This window comes from Mus musculus, chromosome X (genome assembly GCF_000001635.26).
Source record: "Mus musculus strain C57BL/6J chromosome X, GRCm38.p6 C57BL/6J".
Taxonomy (NCBI): Eukaryota; Metazoa; Chordata; class Mammalia; order Rodentia; family Muridae; genus Mus; species Mus musculus.
This window is the reverse complement of record NC_000086.7, coordinates 151,556,286-151,580,752: the sequence shown is the minus strand read 5'-3', so window position 1 is coordinate 151,580,752 and position 24,467 is coordinate 151,556,286. Positions and strand designations below refer to the sequence as shown.

The 24,467-nt window shown below is 38.5% G+C and overlaps 1 protein-coding gene across 9 annotated transcripts in view; it reads right to left on the bottom strand.

Moving 5' to 3' along the window:
* Positions 1-24,467, bottom strand: part of Phf8 (PHD finger protein 8) — a 113,219-nt gene that overhangs the window by 53,107 nt on the left and 35,645 nt on the right. For 5 of the 9 annotated variants that reach the window (XM_006528875.4, XM_030251372.1, NM_001113354.1 and 2 more), the window contains exons 9-14: positions 15,294-15,381; positions 14,688-14,794; positions 13,010-13,101; positions 10,322-10,411; positions 8,085-8,387; positions 7,237-7,340 (exon numbers count right to left, since the gene is read on the bottom strand). In XM_006528875.4, the coding sequence (XP_006528938.1) occupies positions 7,237-7,340; positions 8,085-8,387; positions 10,322-10,411; positions 13,010-13,101; positions 14,688-14,794; positions 15,294-15,381 (784 nt within the window). The remainder of the gene's footprint in view (positions 1-7,236; positions 7,341-8,084; positions 8,388-10,321; positions 10,412-13,009; positions 13,102-14,687; positions 14,795-15,293; positions 15,382-24,467) is intronic. The other 4 variants (XM_006528878.4, XM_030251373.1, XM_006528879.4 and 1 more) reach the window with 1 other exon arrangement.

Here is a 24,467-nt window from a genome sequence, read left to right as displayed (position 1 = left end):
TCACCTCAAGTGGTAGAATGTTTAGTGGTCTTAGAAGTTTTAAAAACCTTTTTAGAACCCCTTAATATTGTGTCAGATTCCTGTTATGTGGTTAATGCAGTAAATCTTTTAGAAGTGGCTGGAGTGATTAAGCCTTCCAGTAGAGTTGCCAATATTTTTCAGCAGATACAATTAGTTTTGTTATCTAGAAGATCTCCTGTTTATATTACTCATGTTAGAGCCCATTCAGGCCTACCTGGCCCCATGGCTCTGGGAAATGATTTGGCAGATAAGGCCACTAAAGTGGTGGCTGCTGCCCTATCATCCCCGGTAGAGGCTGCAAGAAATTTTCATAACAATTTTCATGTGACGGCTGAAACATTACGCAGTCGTTTCTCCTTGACAAGAAAAGAAGCCCGTGACATTGTTACTCAATGTCAAAGCTGCTGTGAGTTCTTGCCAGTTCCTCATGTGGGAATTAACCCACGCGGTATTCGACCTCTACAGGTCTGGCAAATGGATGTTACACATGTTTCTTCCTTTGGAAAACTTCAATATCTCCATGTGTCCATTGACACATGTTCTGGCATCATGTTTGCCTCTCCGTTAACCGGAGAAAAAGCCTCACATGTGATTCAACATTGTCTTGAGGCATGGAGTGCTTGGGGGAAACCCAGACTCCTTAAGACTGATAATGGACCAGCTTATACGTCTCAAAAATTCCAACAGTTCTGCCGTCAGATGGACGTAACCCACCTGACTGGACTTCCATACAACCCTCAAGGACAGGGTATTGTTGAGCGTGCGCATCGCACCCTCAAAGCCTATCTTATAAAACAGAAGAGGGGAACTTTTGAGGAGACTGTACCCCGAGCACCAAGAGTGTCGGTGTCTTTGGCACTCTTTACACTCAATTTTTTAAATATTGATGTTCATGGCCATACTGCGGCTGAACGTCATTGTTCAGAGCCAGATAGGCCCAATGAGATGGTTAAATGGAAAAATGTCCTTGATAATAAATGGTATGGCCCGGATCCTATTTTGATAAGATCCAGGGGAGCTATCTGTGTTTTCCCACAGAATAAAGACAACCCATTTTGGGTACCAGAAAGACTCACCCGAAAAATCCAGACTGACCAAGGGAATACTAATGTCCCTCGTCTTGGTGATGTCCAGGGCGTCAATAATAAAGAGAGAGCAGCGTTGGGGGATAATGTCGACATTTCCACTCCCAATGACGGTGATGTATAATGCTCAAGTATTCTCCTGTTTTTTTTACACTAACTAGGAACTGGGTTTAGCCTTGATTCAGACAGCCTTGGCTCTGTCTGGACAGGTCCAGACGACAGACACCATTAACACTTTGTCAGCCTCAGTGACTACAGTCATAGATGAACAGGCCTCAGCTAATGTCAAGATACAGAGAGGTCTCATGCTGGTTAATCAACTCATAGATCTTGTCCAGATACAACTAGATGTATTATGACAAATAACTCAGCTGGGGTGTAAACAAAAGTTTCCGGGATTGTGTGTTACTTCCATTCAGTATGTTAAATTTACTAGGGCAGCTAATTTGTCAAAAAGTCTTTTTCAGTATATGTTACAGAATTGGATGGCTGAATTTGAACAGATCCCTTCGGGAATTGAGACTTCAGGTCAACTCCACGTGCTTGGACCTGTCGCTGACCAAAGGATTACCCAATTGGATCTCCTCAGCATTTTCTTTCTTTAAAAAATGGGTGGGATTAATATTATTTGGAGATACACTTTGCTGTGGATTAGTGTTGCTTCTTTGATTGGTCTGTAAGCTTAAGGCCCAAACTAGGAGAGACAAGGTGGTTATTGCCCAGGCGCTTGCAGGACTAGAACATGGAGCTCCCCCTGATATATGATATATCTATGCTTAGGCAATAGGTCGCTGGCCACTCAGCTCTTATATCCCATGAGGCTAGACTCATTGCACGGGATAGAGTGAGTGTGCTTCAGCAGCCCGAGAGAGTTGCATGGCTAAGCACTGCAATGGAAAGGCTCTGCGGCATATATGAGCCTATTCTAGGGAGACATGTCATCTTTCATGAAGGTTCAGTGTCCTAGTTCCCTTCCCCCAGGCAAAACGACACGGGAGCAGGTCAGGGTTGCTCTGGGTAAAAGCCTGTGAGCCTAAGAGCTAATCCTGTACATGGCTCCTTTACCTACACACTGGGGATTTGACCTCTATCTCCACTCTCATTAATATGGGTGGCCTATTTGCTCTTATTAAAAGGATAGGGGGAGATGTTGGGAGCCGCGCCCACATTCGCCGTTACAAGATGGCGCTGACAGCTGTGTTCTAAGTGGTAAACAAATAATCTGCGCATGTGCCAAGGGTATCTTATGACTACTTGTGCTCTGCCTTCCCCGTGACGTCAACTCGGCCGATGGGCTGCAGCCAATCAGGGAGTGACACGTCCGAGGCGAAGGAGAATGCTCCTTAAGAGGGACGGGGTTTCGTTTTCTCTCTCTCTTGCTTCTTGCTCTCTTGCTTCCTGCACCCTGGCTCCTGAAGATGTAAGAATAAAGCTTTGCCGCAGAAGATTCTGGTCTGTGGTGTTCTTCCTGGCCGGTCGTGAGAACGCGTCTAATAACATCTTACTAGTCATTATAATTGATCATTTAGGACTCACAATTGTCTACTCCCCAGGAGACCTCTCAGAAGCTCTGAAAACCAGCAGAGCTCAACATTCTCTTCAATATTACTCTTTAGCAACAGGGTTCTCAAGTCCCAAGGGCAGTTCTGGTGCTCTCGGAATCTATCATTTTCCCTTAGTTCCTTGTCAGGTGGACCTAATACACTTTCCCTTAGGATCTGAAGAGAATGCTTTTCTACAAAGAGACTAGGAGTTCTTGTATTCCTACATTACCTGCATTCATTCTTGAATTCTACAATTCCAGATAATAACTCTGTGTTGCCTTTCCTTCCCTCCAATTCTCTAAATGCATAATAATCTCTCCATGACATACTTAGCCTCTGGCCATAATTACATTATCTTTTATTTTCATCTTTATCAATGAATTTATAAGGGTTACCATTTATTAGAAACACATAACACTATATGTACTATGCCTTATAAGAATGATAAACACACTAGCTGTTTTAATCACCTCCAAATCTTAAAGTAAATTTTGTCTATAAAGAGATATTTTTAAAATATTAAATATTAATTTTCCATGTCACATAGTCAATATATATTCGAACTGGGATTCAATCTCAGGACTGCACGACTAACTGATTACCAAGATTATTATTTTATTAACAACCTTTCCTTTATTCTTTTGAAAAATGTTACTTACAATTATAAATAACTTGCTAACAAAAAAGTCTACACACTCAAATTAACCAGATCCATATTCATTTCAGTGAACATATGTACAGTTAAGAATAGCCATTCTGAAGCTTTGGAGCTTCACATTGGATTTTACACTTTCACTACTGAATATAAAGGTATTTTTTAAAATAATTGTTAAATCAGGTTATGTTGGTACTCATTTGTAACCTCTACATCATGGAGGCTAAGTCAGGGGAATTACCTCAAGTTCTAGGTCAGCCTGAGCTACATAGAAAATAGCAGGCCAGTGTGAACTACAGAGTGAGTGACACCTTGATGCAACACTGAGAAAATCCTATGTAAGTAAATGTTTGTTCTCTTTTCCCTTATCCTACTTTCTAAAAATAAGCACTGTCCTGTCAAAGGTTTGGAATAACACGCACAATATATGTAATAAATGCACATACTTGCTTGAATACATAGATGTATATCTAGAAAGAAGGGATCTAGAGAAGAGGTAGAATGAGAGAGAATAATAAGGAAAAAAGACAAACTATTACATTTTTCACGTAGAAATCTATAATTAGCTTTATATTTATATACTTATACATATGCACATACACATCATATATAAAAGAAGGGGCAATATTTTTGGTGAAAAGCAGATCAATGGCAGGGATTAAGGAGGACAGAGGATGGTAGTGGAGAAGTAAATATAAACCAAATAAAATTATATGTGTATGAAAATATCATAATTACTTATGCTAAAGGAACATAGCAAAACATGACTAATGACATACTGCTATACCCACAGATCAGTGCCTTATTAAACCCACATGAGAGAAGCTAAGCTTTCAGTAGACAAGAATTAACACAGAGACCCACAACTGACCAAATAAAGACAGTAAGAAACTCTGGAACACTCATTTCTAAATGGAGTATCTTCATCAGACCCCCTACTCTCAAGCCTCAGGGATCTATGCAGGAAAGAAGGCAGAATGTAAGAGCCTAAGATAATGGATGATTCCAAGAAAATAGTTCCTTCCAGATAACATAGAACTGATGCACATATGAATTCAAAGAGACTGGGGTTGCATCCACAATACTTGCACAGATTCAAGGGGTCCCAAGGGATACTTGCTAGCAAAATGAAAATCAGTTCTCTCCAATGGAATGTAAACCATACTCCAAGGTAGGCCTCATGCAAGGTATTAGTTGGTCAAAAACAAACTCCATGTTATTTTTTAGTAAGCTGTTTTGTTTTATCCTGCTGCTGCTGCTACTGTTATTGTTGTTGTTATTTTGCCTTGGTTTTGTTTCTCGGGATTTTCAGCTTTTGATTTTTAGAAATAAAAATGTAAGCAAGCAAGAGAGAGTATGCATGTACACATACATGATTTTGAATGGGTAGGAAGGTGATCTGGGAGGAGTTTGGGGAGGGAAAAACATGATCAAAATATATTGTATCAAAAAATTTAAATAAAAAATATTTTAAAGGGAAATGTCATAATGAAATCTGCTATTTACATGCTGACTAAAAAATGGTTGTCCATAGAGAAAATAAAAGGAAAGAGATAAACAGGATTTTTCACTGCGTGCTCTACCACATATTGGGTTTTTTTTTAACATTTATTTATTTCACGGCAAGGGTATATTTATGTCACAGTACACACATGGAAGCCAGAGGCTGCCTCAAAGGAGCTGGCTTTCTTCTTTCAGAGAGATGAACAGGGTCTCATCAGGATTGGTGATAAGTGCCTTTAACCGCTGAGCCATCACCATAGACTGAACTTTTTGAATTTTAAACCATATAAACTGAAATTTAAGCATCTTCTAAAAAGTAAAAATATAAATAAAAAATACATATATTGTTTTTCACCCCCCCACACACACTAAAATGTATGCCTTTTTAAAAGTAAAGGTACAACTGCATGTTATTTTATAATCTGATTTGTTTCACTGAAATACATATCTTGCGGCTGGAGATGGCTCAATGGTTAAGAGATTAATTGGCTGCTCTTCTAGAGGTTCCAGATTTAATTCCTGGCACCATGGTGGCAGCTCACAGCTGTCTATAACTCCAGTTCTGGGGAATATGACTCCCTCTTCTGGTCTCTTTAGGCACTGCATGAACCTAGTGCACATATATACATTAAGGTAAAAAACATACACAAAATAAAAATAAATCTTAAGGCCAGGTGTGGTGTTGCATGCCTTTAATCCCAGCAATTGGTAGGCAAGTAGATTTTTGTGAGTTTGAGGCCAGACTGGTCTACAGAGGAAGTTCCAGGACAGACAAAGCTACAAAAAGAAACACTGGCCAGGCGGTGGTGGCGCATGCCTTTAATCCCAGCACTTGGGAGGCAGAGGCAGGTGGATTTCTGAGTTTGAGGTCAGCCTGGTCTACAGAGTGAGTTCCAGGACAGCCAGAGCTATACAGAGAAACCCTGTCTCAAAAAATCAAACAAACAAACAAACAAAACAAAAAGAAACACTGTCTTGAAAAAACAAAACAAGTAAAAAAAATGAATTATGCTATTAAAACACACACACACACACACACAAACACACACACGTATAAATGTACCGAGCCAGAAATGGCAGTAGAACATGCCTACAATCCCAGCAGTCAGGATATAAAGGATCATGATTTCAAGATGAACATAGCCTTAACCGACATAAGTGAATTCAATGTCACCCTGAGGTACATAGGTAGAACTTAAAAAAAAAAAAAAGGTGTGGGGGTTTGACTGGGTATGTAGTTCAATAGTATATACAAACCCTAAATTCAATCACTGACATGAATTAAAAAAAAAACAACTTCTATTGAAACAGGGAATGTCTATAAGTGGCAACTATTTGGGAGCCTGGAGCATTACTTGAGATCAGGAATTTAAGACCAACCTGAGCAACATAGTGAGACACCCATCTCAATAGGAAAAAAAGACATTACTTTGGGCAACTTTTTGTGCTAACAGATATTAAACTGCTCCATTCTTTTAAATTCTCTAATACTTGGACTCTTTTTTAAGGATATGCTATAATTTATTTAACCTGTGCTGGCAAACATCTGAATTAATTCCAGACACATATCATTACAATGATGCAGTATGCACTGAATATTTTTCCTCACACATTTATACAATACTGTGTATAATATAATCCATAAACTGAATTACTATGCATTTAATTATAAAAGCATATTTTAAAATGCATGTTCTTAAGCTAGCAAGATGGCACAGTAGGTAAAAGCCGTAGCGATGCAAAACCTGCCAAAGTGAGTTTGATTCTGGGAACCCCTATCAGAAAGAAAGAATGGATTTCCAAAAGTTGTCCTCTGATCATCCTGTCTATGCTGTGGCACCCCTGTATTGCCCTTGACCCCCATCCCTCTATACATATAGTGAATAAAACTTAACTAAAATTCCCTATGTTCTTTTGTTAAAGATTTATTTTTATTTTATATAGATGAATATTTGGCCTGCATGTATGTATGTATGTGCATCACACATGAGCCTAGTGCCCATGGAGATCAGAAGAGGGCATCTGATTCCCTGGAACTAGAGTTATGGATGATTGTGAGCTACCATGTGTGAGTACTGAAAACTGGGGCTCTCTGTAAAAGCAGAAAGTGCTTTTAACAGCTGAGCCATGTCTCAACCCAAAACCCTAATGCTCCTAATCTGTACACTTACTAACATTTCTACTAGTAGTTCTACCATAATAACTTGCTAAAATTCTAAAACCTATAAAACATCATTTTCAAAATTACTAGTTAGACTCCCAACCTCTCCCCCATCCACCATGACTTCTAAACAAAGTAAATATCTATTAACATTTTGATATTACCCTAAATACTGCCCTCCCCGCACCTATGTTCCAACTCCCAGGTCCATATTTTAATCGTCACTGGTAATCTCAGTTATTTCTGCGCTTCTTTTACCCATCTTACCTGCCATTAGCCATCAACAGGGCCAGAGGGTTCTCACTGCCATCAAGGTCCATGTCTGCTGAGTCATCATCTGAATCATTCAAGCTGGTACCACTCATGTTGAACTGTAGAAGAATGAGGCTCAGTTGTCACCAGTCTGAGATTCCCAGATAAATCAAAATGGCCAGTTTTCTCTGGTTTTACTACAAATCTGTCAACCCTCTGACATAAGGCCTTCTGATATGCCTGTCCCCAACCCCCCACCTCCAACAATTATAGGAGTGGGAGGTTGAGAATATATAGCTGGCTTGGGGAAAACATAGCATAGCTTGTGAAACATGGTACCTAAATAGAGAAGAGGGCACCATTATTAGATATCCAGATAGGGCAACACAATACTTAGACAAGGTGAAGCCCTGAGGAAGGAGACAAGGACCTGTTCAAGATTCTAACCTGACAGACAACTTTCTCAAATCTCATTCCCACCTGAGTATATCAAGATTCAACTCAAGTGTCATGTACCTGGCAAAGAGCTCCTAAGCCTTATCTAGATAGAATCAACTGCCTTCTGTGCCTCATAGCCCCACATATATCCTTGATCATGGGTGGCATCCACACTGCATTTCACTCATTTGTTTTTATGTCTATCTTCCTTCTTTTCTAGCCTCTCAGCCTCTTGAGTTCCATCCACAGCACCTATCACAGTGCCCAGCACAGAAAATGACTCAATAAATGCCTGTTAAATGAGTGGAACTGGTAGCCAAACACCAGGGGCCCTAAGAGATGGAACAGGATAGCCTGGTTTTTTGAAATACTGCTCTTTCAAGGGTCCCGAAAGGGTTGGGCTGAACCCATGGGCCAGCACCCACCTTTGCTTTCTGGGAAGGGCCTGTCTTCAGTGCCTGATGACTGTATGGGTCCATGAGATTATAGCTCAACTGGCCAGCAGGCCCCAAGGCTGAACTCTGCTTGCCCTTTCGCTCTGCCTTCTTGAAGATATCCTTGGGCTTCAGGCCTTTCTTCTTTGAACCATTTTTGGAGGGCAGTGACAGCTTGGACATGGATACTGAAGTGGAATGGGCTGGCTTGGTTAAGGGGATGGAGCCAGCTGGGAAGATCCTCTGCAGCCCAAAGATATTGCTCGTCTTCCCAACGTTCTGTTGGAAGATGTCCTACAAGAGTATTAGTACACGAGGGGGTTAGAGCTTACTCAAGTGTTCTCTCTATGCTAAGAGCAGAGGTCTGTTCCCAGCACTAATGGTACTGCCAAGGAAGTGGCTTATATATGTGCTCCACATATGCACACCCCTGGTTTCTGTACAGTGAGCCATCATACATTTATTGGGTGGCATTTCTTTACCCAGCCATTGACAAGTAAAGAGAAGACGAGCAAAGAAAAAGCCCAGCGTTACTGTCAAAACTGGAGGGAAAAGACTCCAAGATTAGCTGACACAAAATAAAAAAATAATCAAATACTTGTCTGTGTGGTTGAAACTATAAGGACTATAGAAGTTTTGAAGAAAGTTTCTAGTCGTAATTTTGCTACCAGCTATCTTTCTGACCTAGGGAAAGTTATCTGATGGAACAAGCTCTAGAGCTTGTTTGTTCAGCTGTATAATTAAAAGCCAAGACTAAAAAGGTAATTTTTAAAAGATGTTCTGTGGTTTCTTTGCGCTTCCTGGGAGAAATCTTGGGGATGGATGGTATGTGGAAGGCAGATGAGAGGAACAAGGGGAGCTCTAGGTCTCTAACCTTTATCCTACTCAAAGCAGCTATGCTTTGATTTGTTATATAAACTGGTTTCCATATAAGATCTTATTTGAAAAAAAAAGTATTCTATTGCTTTAAAATGTTTGAAAGTCAATGAACAAGTCATGTTCTATCTCATGAGTTTTTTTTCCTAGCCAGCCCAAAGTTCTGTTTGTATAAAACTGGATTATGTAAGAACTGGAAATGATATAGTCATATGACTGACTCCTAAAAGGTATTAGTGAGTGAAATGGAGAAAAATGAGGTAGGATGTAGACTCTGTAGACTACAGTGTAGACAGTGAAACATGCTGTAAGCAGTGAAGACAGAAGCCCAAATTCTAGAAGCAAACCACCCTGTAACATGGATACACATACATGCATACATACATATACAATGAAAGAAAGAAACAAAGGAAGGAAGAAAGGGGGGAAGGGAAGGAGGGAAAGAGAAAGTAAGAGGGAGGGAGGGAAAGACAGACATTCACAGACGAGTAGGGAAGGGAGGGAACGACAAATACACAGATCTCTTAGACACGAAATAGACTTCTAAGACAGCTTAAACATCCTCAAGTCCAATTTTTCTCTGGTGCCTCTGCTACTTTACCAGCCCACACTGAGTTTTCTCTTTGCTAAAAAGTCTATTAATAACAATGACTCACATTTATTGAGTACTTACTCTGCCAGGCACTGTGTGAGGGGCTCTATATTACCTCTCAATTTTACCAAAGATTTGAAAGCTCGGTAAAGTTATTCCTCAGCTTATGGATCAGGAAACTGGGACTCTGAAAGGCTTTCAAGTGAAAGAGCAGGAACCAGAACCCAGGCTTCTCTGAGTTTCTTACTACTATACCTCCTGCCTTGTGGTGTATGCCACCTGTTGAAACATGCCTTTGTAATCATCTTCAACTTGAGTTTGTTATTTTGTAGAATTCAGAGATTAAGTCAAAGTATTAAAAGTAACAACTACAACTATCACTATAGTCTATCATTAGAATTTATTAAGTGCCAACTGCATGCCAAGAACTATACTCAATTTTCAATTCACATTACCTTAATTAATCCTCTTAACAACTTTGAGTAGATATCATTAATCTCATTTTAGAGATAAGGAAACACTTTCACAGAGGTCAAGTATGTCTGTGAGTTTATGGACAGGCACTATATCATTCCTATCCCAGTGTGTGGCATGTACTCAGAACACATAATTATTTGAATGAATGACTAAATGAATGAATAAGGCCCTTGCTAGAGTCTTCTCACTCCTCCCCTAGGCGTTATGGCAGCTACAAAGTTCTGACCTGCCATTTGAGTCTCCAGCCCTTCCCAAATGCCTTCCCTTCTCCCATGCTTCTTACTTCAACCAGACGGATCTCCCTAGCCAGATCTTTAATGAGCTGTACAGTCCGCACTGTCTCTGGGATCTCATCCTCGTGGTCTGGCAAAGCCTGTCAAATAAGAAGCATAAGACAACTGAATTCTTGCAAACATGCCAAGGGCAAGCAATGAAGGAAGGACAATCTTTTCAATAACTGATAAGGAACCAATTAGATACCAGATATCCATAGGTCAAACAAAACCAAAAACTTTTAATACATTTTTTGAAATAACAAAGAGGATTACAGACTTAAATATAGAACTTAAAAATATAAGCCCTATATAACCAAGGAGAACATTTTTGTAAACTTTTGCTAAGCAACTATTTCTTAAGTCACTAATAGCATGGACTACAAAAGAAAAACTGATAAAAATGGACTGGCCCAATATGTGGAATGGTCTCAGAACATGTAATTATTTGAATGAATGACTCTATGAATGAATAAGGAAGGCCCTTGATAGAGTCTTCCCATTCCTCCCCTAGTTATCCAAATAAAGTTGGGTAACTTTGATGGTTCCTGCCCTTCTAGGCTAGGAGGGCATGCAAATCATCTATACTTCAAAGAAGTCTTCTTCCATGAGCTTGTGCCCCCTTTAAAGGCGCTCCGCTCTCCTCTAGCTCCCTTTGGCCATGCTATTCCTGGGTTTCTGGCTCCATATTGACTCAGGATATGAGTGCTTACGAACTACACACTCACTTTCTTTTGGTGTTCCTGGAAGAGTCAGTCTGAAGTATACTTCATAGTAAGGATCAGCAATAACACTGAAGTTAGCGAGGATGGAGGAAGATGAAAAAACAGAACTACAGGCTAAAGGCCAGGTGTTTGTGAGATTAGGGAACAAAGGAAATCCCAAAACATGAAGTTTTACAATATTAGGGGAATGTTGGCAACACAAAATGAAGAGATTGATGCATAAGTTAAACCACTACAAGGTCTGAAACTATCCCTTTAGGTGATTATACGGAAGGAAGGAAACTAGAGAGAATCTGAAACCTGAGACTGTCTTAATATTTATTCTACTTTTGCATTTCTTTGATTTTTTTAAGTCTTCGAAAACAATTTTCATATAGTATATTTTGATCATGTATCTCCCTCCCTCCCAGAGCCTACACACCCAACTTGTTCTATTTCTCTCTTTAAAACAAACAAAAATAAGAAACACAGAAACACACACACATACAAACACACAAAGGGGTGGAAATCAACATGAACTCCTACCCCTAGCCAATATAAGTTATCTGCAATTGATACCTGCTGACAAAGGAGAAATCACTTTTCCCCAATGTAGTCTCACCGGTTATATTAACCACACCTTAGGGCAGGCCCCATGACCCAGAGTATTCAGTCAAAAGAAAAGAAATTCAATGTTATTTTTCCATTTAAGGTTGAATTTTTTAAATGAACATTTGGAAATAAATATATTTAGATGGTTCAAAAATTAAATAATTAAAAAGATATGTTAAAAAAATCCCTATCATTCTACCTTCTTCCATTGGTAACTATTTTTCATTAGCTTCTATGTCCCTGCAAATTGTGTCTTCAGGCGAATATGAACATATATAAACACAATTCTTACTTCTTCCCTTTTTACATATGGTTGCTTCTATAGATGATTCTGTACCTTCATTTGACAAATTCTGGAGATCTTTCCAAATCAGTACATAGAGAGCTTAAGAACGATAATAAGAATTATCATTTATAGATGTTATATACTCAGATAGTTGAATATTGGAAATTTTCTAAAAAGTCATTTTGGCAGTAGGCATCAAGAACCTTTCTTTTTTTTCCATATACTTTGCTCCAGTAATTGACCTTTCAGGAATCTATCCTGAAGGAATAAACAAGAGATAAGAAACAAAGACATATGCTTACGGATATTTACTGTATGATTTGCTGTAACGACAGCCCTCCAATAAGAAACAAATAGAAAGCAACTATAAACAAATAACCAGGTGATTCCTGAGAAAAAATAGCATGTAGCAATTCAGTATTTATGGGGAACTTAAGTAACACAAGAAAATTAAGCCAATCTAATGAGATACAAAATTGAATAAATAATGCAATACCAATTATGTTTCTAAATTCACATGTGGGGTCCAGAGATTCAAGGTGCAAAGCATATGCAGGGCTCCAATTTTACCTGGAGCGCCCTCAAAAGTACACACAAGGGGCTGGAGTTGGCTCAGCAGTTAAGAGTACTAGCTGTTCTTCAAGAGGAGAGAGGTTTAATTCCTAACACCCACATAATAACTCATAACCGCCTGCAACTCCAGTTCCAGAAACTCTGACACCCTCTTCTGATCTCTCCAGGCACTGCATGCATGTTGTGCACTTACATTTGAGCAAAACACCCACACACATAACTTAAAAGGAAAAAATATAATGCACACATAAAAGACCAAAAGGAAATACATCCAAATGTTAATGCTAATTCCTCTCAGTTAAAATTACAGGTGAAGATTTTCTTTACAACCATATATATTTTTAATTCTAAGGAATAAGCATATGTATTATTTCTTAAAATCAGAAATAAAGGCTCCTAGCCTAGCTTTCCACTCTAACCCAGGAGCCTATTTGCCTCTTTGATTTTATGACTCCCCAAACATCTATCCGTAACCTTTATCGAAGGAAGAACTACTAAGTAGGTATATAAATAAGTATATTTACTTCTTTCTTTGTCCAAGCTCTAAATGCCAAGTTCAGAGCTTTACCACCATGGACCAGGTAGGAGGCAGGGTGTCTTCTATTTTCTCGTAAGCCTAAAGCAGGAATAAAAAGGTAGAGTGTCAATATATCTATTCAGAGGAATGAAGGACTTGTTACCTTTGTCAGACAACCAAAGACAATGCTGAGGGTTCTGGGCACACCCTTAGATCTGTTATATTAATAGTATTCACTTACTGAAAACTTAATAATTTACTACCCACTAGGCAGCTGTCATTTAACTCTGATATCTACATTGTAAGCAAAGTTCACTTTATAGTTCAGGAAACTAAAGGTCTAAGAGGAATCTTGATGTGTCAAAACATATATCTGTATCCATTTGAATATAAGGCCTGTGTTCCTTCTATTAAATTATTCAGCCTTTTAGGTCTCAAAATTGTCTATGTTCTGCTTTACTTCATGAGGAGGTTATTAACAACCAATTTTATGCTTTATAAAGAATTTTCTACTGTACTAAGCTGGTCACAATAGGTAAATGAGTCATTAGTTATTCCATGTTTTAACACTTACATGACAGTCTGTCAAAGTGGCAGAGTAAGGGCTTGAAGTATTGAGTAGGAAACTGTACTCACTAGGCTATGAGGTCCTTTGTAACTGCAATACTGATTCCTTCTGGCCTAGTCACCTTGAAGAATCAATTATCAGGTCCAAGCAAGGGACTCACTTTATTTCAGACAAGACTAAGAAAGATGAAAACCAGCAAGCTGGTTTCTACCAGGGTAGATACCCGGGACCACAGTGATGCCAGGATATCAAGACTGGGTTTTATCCCTGAGGGAGGCATATCCGGGATACTCATGAGTCATGGGATATAATTCCATTTATATATTATTCTTCAAATGACAAAATTATAGGGATTAGTGGTTTCCAGAAATTATGGATGATTTTGGTGGAGAAAGTAAGCATTATGGTATAATAGCTATGATTACTTTACTTTTTTATTTAATATAAAAAAATACAAAGTTTGAACAACTATATCAGTGTCCTTTATTCATACTTAACTCACTGCCCTCGTCTTTCCCCTTTCTTACCCCAGAGTCTCACCTTCTACTTCCATATTATATATATTGCATTACCCTTTTGTTCTGCCCATCCCTCACCAAGTATGTCCAATTTTCTGACTTTGCAACCCAATGTTTTATCTTCAAAGTTCACACTAAATAACCATGCAACTGAGTTACCAAAACAAACTGCAAAAACACTTCAAAACATTTTAAGTCGGTTTACAATTTCATGCTGGACCCATTTTCTGTTGTCCTTGGCCACACTCAGCTGTATGCATCTTTTATCCCACAGGGTTGGACACTTCTGTTAAATCTCCCTCTTGCTTCTCATAGGCCCCTTCTACTTTGATGTCTAGTCTTCTTCTGTCTCTCTCTGTGCGTGTCTCTGTCTCTGTCTCTCTTTCTAAGTAGCGTTCATGGACCTTTAGCCTAGTTTTATATCTTGGTTATTGGGACATTTTATAGTATATATTTAAGATATTAATGATTTAATATACACAGCAAGGCAGCAGTAGCAGCAAGCTTTCACCTCCCATTTCTCCTCTTCCCAATTTCTACAATCCCTCTTCTTCCTCCTTTCTCTTAGCAAAAGTGATAGCTGATAAGGAAAACCATACCTCGAAAGATGTCCAGAATATGTTTTCCCACATACCAACAGATGGTCTCGAAGTTGGGAAACTTGAAAAGGTCTGCTGTGCTCAGCCTCTTCTCAATTTCATAAGCCCTGTAAGGAAACATAATGACTATAAAAAGAATCTATTTACTGAGCACCTACTATGTACCAAGTGCTATTCTCAGTGCTATGTATCCACTGTATTTAATATAGTGACCCTGTAAAGCCCTATATACAAAGAAACTTTGAAATCAAAGATTATGTACCTGCCCAAAGGTATAACAACCAAGTGAAGAAAGAGCGTTAACCTTGTCAAATTGTCATTAAGAACCAAGATACTGTCCAGCAGCAGTGGTGTTGCACACTTTTAATCCCAGAACTTGGGATCCAGAGGCAGTCAGATCTCTGAGTTTGAGGTCAGCCTAGTCTATAGGGTGAGTTCTAGGACAGCCAGGGCTACACAGAGAAACCCTGTCTTTAAAAAGCAAAGAACCAAAATGCCCAAGATACTTTCCTTTCTTGTTGTCTTCATCATACTATATTGCATTCTTTACTCAAGGGACTTACACAAGGACTATAGCACACAAGAACAGACAATGTGAGAACTCACTTGAGTTGCATTTCAATGTTAAGACTGTGTAAGAAGTTCCCTCCGAATGCTAAGCAGTCCACGGGTGTTAACACAGCATGTATCCATCCTGTAGTACAAAGAAGGCAAAAATCACAGCTAGCAGAAGGCCTTCTTCATTGGACACCTCACTGCCTGGTCAGTTTAACCTTCACTCCGTATGTATGTACGTACGTATGTATGTATGTATGTATGTATGTATGTATGTATGTATGTATGTATTGTTTTAAAGGCATTTATTGTAGAAAGGCAGAAAGAGGGAGAGAGTAGGGAAGTAGAGGCTGGCCATGGCCACGTTGAAAGTGGGGGAGGGGGGAGCAGGAGGGCTAGGGTAAGAGCAAGAGGGTAAGAATAACCTTCACTCCTTAAAAATAGCTTACCAATGATTTAAAATATTTTTTTTACTGTGGCAATAACCAGCATAGCCTACTCTATCATTCTAGTAACATGAACAGAATCAACTTATGAAGTTAATGCATCACTCCCTACTCGAATTATCTTTCTGTTGCTTTACCCTCTCTTCTCTAAAAGAACATCACTCTTTTGCTAGAACTACTCTAAAATGCACACTACTAAAACACAATTATTCCCTCCCCTTGCCTCTAATTTTGCAACATTGTTTTCTTAAATCCTTTCCATATTCATCTCCCTTCTCCATTCATCTATCCAGAAGATTCATGACCCTCCTTTATCTCTCATACTGGTTAGTATTCCAAACTGTTTTTTATACCTCTAGGTACACCTAAAACCTTTCAAACTGATAAAATAGTATCACCAATAATCTGTGATGTTACACACACACACAATGTAGCAACTACTAAGATCAAAACAAAACTAGAGCAAATAAACAACTAGAACCACTAAAAAAACAAAGCAAATTCTGAACCTAATAATTCACATGAAAAATTCACGGGATCATAACAAACCAACCTTGAAAAAGATATACAAAGTTAGAAAACTGACAAATCGCAACTTCAAAACTTACTATAAGTATATAGTAATCAAAAAAGTACACATTATCATAAGGAGAGACATATAAATCAATGGAAGATATAAGATCCAAAAATAAACCCATATATGCTCAGCTGACTTTTCATGGTTTGTTTTTACATTTGATATTTGGTTTTGCAATACTGAGGAGCAAGCCCAGGATCTTGGACATACTAGATAATACTCCCCCACTAAACTACAACTTGAACTATAAATCAACCAGTAACAGTGACAGAGAGGAAATATCAAGAAAATTCAATGAGCAAAGTTTTCAGGATTCTCTGGAAGAAGCAGATGTCTACATGCCAAAGAATAAAACTAGACTCTTGCCTCAACCTGTATATAAAAATTAACTCAATTTTAATAAAATATCTAAATATAATAACCAAAACTAAACTGAAAACAGTGACACATACCTATAATCTCAGCACTCAGAAAGCTAAGGCAGGAAGATGATAGGTTTAAGGCTAGCTGAACTACATGGTAAGACAGCACAGTCTGAGTAATGCAATGTGTCAAAAAAACCAATAAAATACTTATAAATACTTATTTCCTTGAATTCCCAATACCTGTAGATATAATCATATCAATCAAAAGACTGAAAGCCGAGCAGTGGTGGCGCATGCCTTTAATCCCAGCACTTGGGAGGCAGAGGCAGGTGGATTTCTGAGTTGGAGGCCAGCCTGGTCTACAGAGTGAGTTCCAGGACAGCCAGGGATATACAGAGAAACCCTGTCTCAAAAAACAAGCAACAAAAAAACAAAACAACAACAAAAAAGATTTAAGGCATTAAGATCACAAGTTTGAGGCCTTGGAGATATAGAAATAGACTGAGCACAGACTGAGTGAGACAAAGGAAAAAAGGAAAGAAAGCCAACAAAGAAAAACAGATAAACTGGACAGAATAACATTCATATTTTATGAGACTATCAAAGAATGTAAAAAGATTCAACTCTTTCTGGGAGCTATAGGCAGTTAATTTAATAGCTCCTATGAGAGAGGAAGTCACTGTCACTGGAAAATAAACGCAGTGGAGCACACAAAGACCCCCAGAGCTCGTGTCTCTAGCTGCATTTGTAGCAGAAGATGGCCTAGTTGGCCATCATTGGAAAGAGAGGCCCCTTGATATTGCAAACTTTATATGCCCCAGTACAGGGGAATGCCAGGGCCATGAAGTGGGAGTGGGTGGGTAGGGGAGCAGGGCGGAGGGAGGGTATAGGGAACTTTCAGGATAGCATTTGAAATGTATATAAAGAAAATATCTAATAATAAATAAAAAAAAACAGAAGCAGGAAACCCATTAGAGCAGTGGTTCTCAACCTTCCTAAAGCTGCAACCCTTGAATAAAAAAAAAAAAAAAAAAGATGTTCAAGTAGGAGGGATATTTGTTGGGAAGAAGAGATTGAACAGCAGGGAAAGTGAGATAAGAAAAAATAATGGGGGACATGAATAAAGTATGCATATGTGTGTATGTGTGAAATTGTCAATGAATCAATTTAATGTATTAAAAGATAATGTCAAGCCAGGTGGTGGTGGCATATGCCTTTAATCCCAGCACTCAGGAAGCAAAGGCAGGCAGATCTCTGTGAGTTCAAAGCTAGCCTGGTCTACAGAGCGAGTTTCAGGACAGCCTGGCAACATAGAGAACTCCTGTTAAAAAAGAAAAAAATTAAAAATTCAAAAAGGATAGAAAGAAAAGAATAATGTCAAAAGATAAACTCAAGAATAAGAAAAATGTTTTTGAACAATATATCTGATAAAGGTACAAAAATATAATTCATGTATGGTCATTGTGTGATGTGCACTGTGTGATTTAATAATTAAAAAAGATTTAATTAAAACTATAAACAGTTATACTATTATTACTATTTAAGAATAGGTAAAGGATTTCACAAAAAATAAAAAGCAAAGATCTATAAATTACAAGAATTATTTTTGCAAGATGGTCAACATTAATAGTCATTAGGGAAACACAAAGTAGAACCTTGGTGTTATATTTTACTCACACTAGGGTTGCTATGATCATAAAGACAGAAATGGCAAGTATTTGAGAAGATATGAACAAATTGCTATTTTACTCACACTAGGATTGCTATGATCATAAAGACAGAAATGATAAGTATTTGAGAAGATATGAACAAGTTGGAACCCTTATACTTTGCTACCTGGAATGTAAAATAGTGCACATTATCTACTTTGATAATAGCTTGACAATTCCTCAAAAAGGCAATCTATGGAGTTACCACATGATAGAGGCAATCCTCTACCAAACAGAACACAAGAAAACTGAAAATAGAAGCCGAATATCCCTTGCATAAAATACCTCAAATGAGAAATGTTTCAGACTTGAGACATATTTAAAATTTTGTAATATCTATAAACAGACATATATCTTGAGGACAAAAACAGTTATTCTGGGAATGAAATACTCGTTTATGACCTGAATGTACTTTATACAAACAGCCTGAAGTAAAATTTACATATTTAATGCACTTAATGTGTTGCAGGGTATTTGATCACACTGTGAACCTCAAGATTATTATACCCTGAGATTGTGTTATTTATTAAAAAAAAAAAACTGTGGCTAGTTGTGGTGTGGCTCAACCTTAGCACACACCTTTAATTCCTCTGGCTGGAATACAGACATGCTTTTGGGCCACACCTTTAATCCCAAACAATGAAAGTAAAGTTAGTTTGTAGAAGGAAGCAGCTATGTTTAAAACTGATGTCTGAGTGAGAAAGATTTGACAGAACAGAATATGCACAACTCTCATGAGTAGAGAGGACAGGAGAGCTGCTTAAGGGGCAGTGCAGAGAGGAAGGAGACAGTTTTACAGAGATAGGATGCAGACAAAGAACTACCTAGACACAGGTGAAGATAGAACTAGCCAGAGAATGAGAAGGATCCAGGAGATTAAGGACAGACTGCCACAGTTAGTAAGAGACCAAGCAGATCCATTCAGGAAAGGCCAAGAGAAGCCAGATTGAATCAGTCAGCTTGAAGAGTTCTGTGCCAAAACAGCTGAGTTGAACTAGCCAGCCAGAATTCAGAAAGAGCTAGAAAGGAGACATCTTATTTAGCACTAAATCTCAGAGGCTGATAACATTGTATTGAGGCTAGAATCTTCCAGGAGTAGGCCTTGGTTAGCAGACAGAGGAAGTAAGCCTCCAAGATGAGGTTTACATTGGGTGAATAAAAGTTACTTTTACATTTATGAGCATGATCTCATCACATTAGTTAGATGATGTGAAATTTTCTATTTACACAGTTGCTTTGGCTCTCAAAGGATTTCAGAGCTAAGGAGAAGGCTCAGTCGATAAAGTATTTGCCATGCAAGCATAAGGACCTAAATTCAGATCTCAAGTACCCATGTAAAAATCTAAGCATGGCAGCACATCTTTGTAACTTGGGCACTGCAGAGCTTGGAGAAATGAGGACTCAAAGAGCTTGTTACATCACTCTAGTTTAGTGAGAAATTATGTCTCAAAAAAAAAAAAAGATGACTGGCTAGAGATGGCTTGAAGATTAAGAGCAATGGCTGCTCTTCCAGAAGACCAGGCCTCAATTCCCAGAACCCACTTGGCAACTCACAACTATCTGTAACTCCAGTTCCAGGGAATTCAATTGCCATCTTTGGCCCTCCAGGGGAAACAAGTGCTTGCACATTCTTACATGTAAGTAAAATACTCATTAAAAAAAAAAAACAAACAGGAAGGACCATCCAGAGACTGCCCCACCCGGGGATCCATCCCATATACAACCACCAAACCCAGACACTATTGCATATGCCAGAAAGATTTTGCTGACAGAACCCTGACATAGATCTCTCTTGTGCGGCTATGCCAGTGCCTGGCAAATACAGAAGTGGATGCTCACAGTCATCTATTGGATGGAACACAGGGCCCCCAATGGAGGAGCTAGAGAAAGTACCCAAGGAATGAAAGGGGTCTGCAACCCTATAGGAGGAACAACAATATGAACTAACCAGTACCCACCAGAGCTGTGTCTCTAGTTGCATATGTAGCAGAAGATAGCCTAGTCGGGCATCAATGGGAGGAGAGGCCCTTGGTCTTGTGAAGACCATATGCCCCAGTACAGGGGAATGCCAGGGCCAGGAAGTAGGAGTGAGTGGTTGGGGAGCAGGGCAGGGGGGTATAGGGGGACTTGGGGATAACATTTGAAATATAAATGAAGAAAATATCTAATTAAAAAAAGAAAAAAGGATTAAAAAACTAAAATTACAAATACATTTAAAAAAATAAAGAATAACTACAGAAGACATTGAATTAAATTTCTGAACTCTGATATGCATATACACCGATACACAAGTATACACATACACACACACACACACACACACACACACACACACAAGACTATGTACAAATACTAAGCACAGAAAATAAATTCAATAAAACATGATTCTGGGGAGGGGGCTCAGACTTTTTTCAATACTTAAAAAAAAAAAAAGATACTGCTGGGTTCCAGATATTTGTTTCTGGGCTGTTTGTTTGATTTTCTTTCTTGAGATATGATTTCTTTGTGTAGCCCTGGCTATCCCAGAACTAGCTCTTTAGACCAGGCTGGCCTATGGCTCCCAAGTACAAAGATTAAGGGCGTGTGCCACTACAGCCTGGCTGGATTCCCGATTTTTAATTAAGAATGGTCAACTCATTATGTTGGCAAAATTAGTTTTACATGAATACTCATAGAAGCATTATTCCTAATAGCCAAAAATGATTCCAAGCTAGATTGACTGGCACATACTATAACCTCTGCTACTCAGGAAGCTGAGGTTTGATTACTCTACACAGTGGGCTCGGTGCCAACCTGAGCAACTTTATGAGACCTTGTCTCAAGAAGATTTTTTGAATAAAATACTGAATAGGGGCTATGGAACTAGCTCAGTGATGGAGCAATTAGCATTCACAAGGCTTTGCATTCAATCCCCAGTATTTAAAAAAAGAAAGAGAAAGGTGGAAGGAAGGGAGGGAGGGAGGGAGGGAGGGAGGGAGGGAGGAAAAAGGAAAAACTTAATGTCTATCAGTTGGTGAATAAAAACAAACATCAAACAATGTGGCTACAGGAAGTGGAGGAGAGTATGGAACAGTGTTTCAAGGCATGGCATGGCTGCTTTATTTTATATTCTTTTTAAAAAAAAATATATTTATTTATTTTACACTCCATATTTTATCCTCCCCCTGCCCAGTCCACCCTCCGATTGTTCCACATCCCATACTTTCTCCCCACCCCCTGTGTCCACGAGGATGCGCCTCCACCTATTCTTGAACTCACAGCAGTTGTGATTACTTGTGTAAGATATTCACAAGATTGGACTCTCTGGCAAACTGACCAGCTCAGCTACCACTCAGTCCCAAATCCAGGGTTCTGAATTCATCCACCCCAAAATCTGTATCATCTTCAAAAGGTTGGGATGTATGAAAGGGACAGTCTTGCTGATCCAAAGCTGACGGATCTCCACAACAACGAGCAACAAGATAACCTGGAGGAGTCCTGATGGGGACCCAATATTGTAGATCTTGAACCAGACCAATAACTCACTGCAACATTTCCAAGTACAGAAGTGTAGACAGAGGGATATACTGTGGGACACAATGTGACATACTACAGCTTCCATGATGAGATGAGATATTTTCCATGATTTTTGTTGTTTCTGTGTATTATATTTTGGTGGGAAGTTAGCAAGGATGAAGGACAGATATGAGGGGTCGGGGAGATGAATGGGACTAGGGTACATGATGTAAAACTCACAAAAACAGATTTTCTTCCATGGTAGAAAGGAAAGAACCATTGGCAAGGTTTCTAATATGCTCCTGTTAACAACTCTAGTGAAACTCACTGGGTTTCACACACACACACACACACACACACACACACACACACACACACACACAAAAGACATGAAAGTAGAAATGGCAAGGGCGTTAGCATGTATGGTAGAGGGACAGCAGGGAATGACAAACACAAAATACATTATATACATGTATAGAAGTGTCATACAGAGACCCACTCTTATGGATAATATATGCTAAGGAAACATTTTTAAAAGAGGAAAATATGTGGCATAACCACATTAAATACTATTTTGCAGTGTCTGAAGTTATAGCTCAGCTGGTAGATGGATTGCTTAGCATGAACAAAGCTTTATGTTTGATCTCTAGTACATAAAAATAAAAAAAAAAAACTAGGCATGGTAGTGCAAGCCTATAACCACAGTACTTAGAAGATAGAGGCAGGAGGAGAAGTTCAAGGTTACCTACCCTTAGCTACACAGCAACACTGATTATTGATTACATGAGACCCTATTGCAGGGGGTAAAGAAATTATTTTGCCATTAAAAAAAGTAGTAAAGTGAGGTGCCACATTTGTAATCATATACTCATGAAGCTGACAAAATACTGCAAGCTTCAGGCAAGGTTGGGCTACATAGCAGATTCCAGGATCACATAAATCTGTCTAAAGAAAAAAAGAAAAGTAAGATGGTACACGTTTGTAATCCCACCCAGAAGATGGAGGTAGGAAGATCAATAGTTGAAGGCCAACTTCAGCATCTAGTTGAGTTCAAGGCTAGCCTAGACTATGTGAGAGTCTATCCCAAAACTATTATTTATGTGGAATACTCAAGAGGAAAATCTACATACAAGTGAAGTTTAAAAGAAATTGTTGTTCCAGGCTGGGAGAAGAGCAGAATAAAAAGTAACTGTTAATGGGGAAAGTGTTTCTTTTTAAAGTGATGATCCCTGGCAAAAGTGCACTAAAACAACTGCTAAACTTGTATATTTTGTGGCATATAAATTCTATCTCATTTTCTACAAAGGCACACTTAACACAATAAAAATGATAACAAAAATATTTCTAGGAGCTAAACTGGTGCTGGAAATTTATAGCACTAAATGCTCACATTATAAGAGAAAGTCTGAAATTAATAATCTAAAATCCATCTCGAGACTAGGAAAAAAAGTATAAAATAAACCCAGGATGAACAGAAGGAAAAATAAAGATAAAATCAAAAATCAAAATTGAAAACATAAAGAGAAAAAACATCAAACAAAACTGATAAGCCTCTAGAAGACTGACAGAAATAAAAGAGAAGACACAGGTAACTAGTATCAAGAATGAACAAAAGTGGGGAGAGGGAGGAAGGGAGATAAGGAATAAAAGAATGAATCAATATAGTACTTCTTTGAAAAGCATAGACAACCACAACTCATCTAATATGGAATACATGGACTGGCAAGATAGCTTTGTTGGTAAAAACATGGGCTAGATAATGCAAATAGTGTTACAAAGATTAAGGAAACCTAATGCTAAATATAGACTCCTCCCCAAATTTTCAGGTCCATGTTATTTCACAAGAGAATTCCATTTATCTGTTTATTATTTTTAAGCTGAGCATAGTGGCACACACCTTTAATCCCAGTAGCTGGGAGGCAGAGGCAGGTGGATCTCTGAGTTTAAGATCACCAGCCTGATCTATGTAGTGAGACCTTGTAATGGAAAAAACAAAAGATCTTTAAAATATTTATTTTGTTTTATTTTTAAGTAGAGTTTCACTAACTTGCCCAGGCCAGCTTTGAAAACATAATTCTCCTGCCTCAGTTTTTCAAGTATCTGAGACTCCAAGTGTGTTTTATTATGCCCATATTCAATAAGAGTATTACCCTATACATTTCAAGAAAATTTAATGTTAATTTTGATTAAATAATCAAGAAACATTTAAATTGGACTGTTCATAAAAGATTCAATTAGCTTCTAGATATCAACTCTCTCCAAATTGCGACAACAGGGTTATTTTTTTTCAAAATGTACATACTCAGCTCAGGACATAGCTCAGAGGAAGAATGGTTGCCTAGCAAAATACACACAAATTCATATTCCACATGAGACCTAAGAATTCTATAAGTAAGTCCCAGGCATGAACTATTAACAAAGAATGTTTCCATTCTGGCCATTCAATGTTATAGACTAGAACATCAGCCTCTGAGTTAGTATCCCTAGAATCATAGGACTGAGTCCTGTTCTCTATTGGTATACCCAGTTAACATTAACCCCGTATATAATGCTCCATCAGCCTCCTCCTGCTTGTTCTGTCATCTGCGGCCTCCACACAAAACCATGCTACCTACTGGCCAACATACAAATTT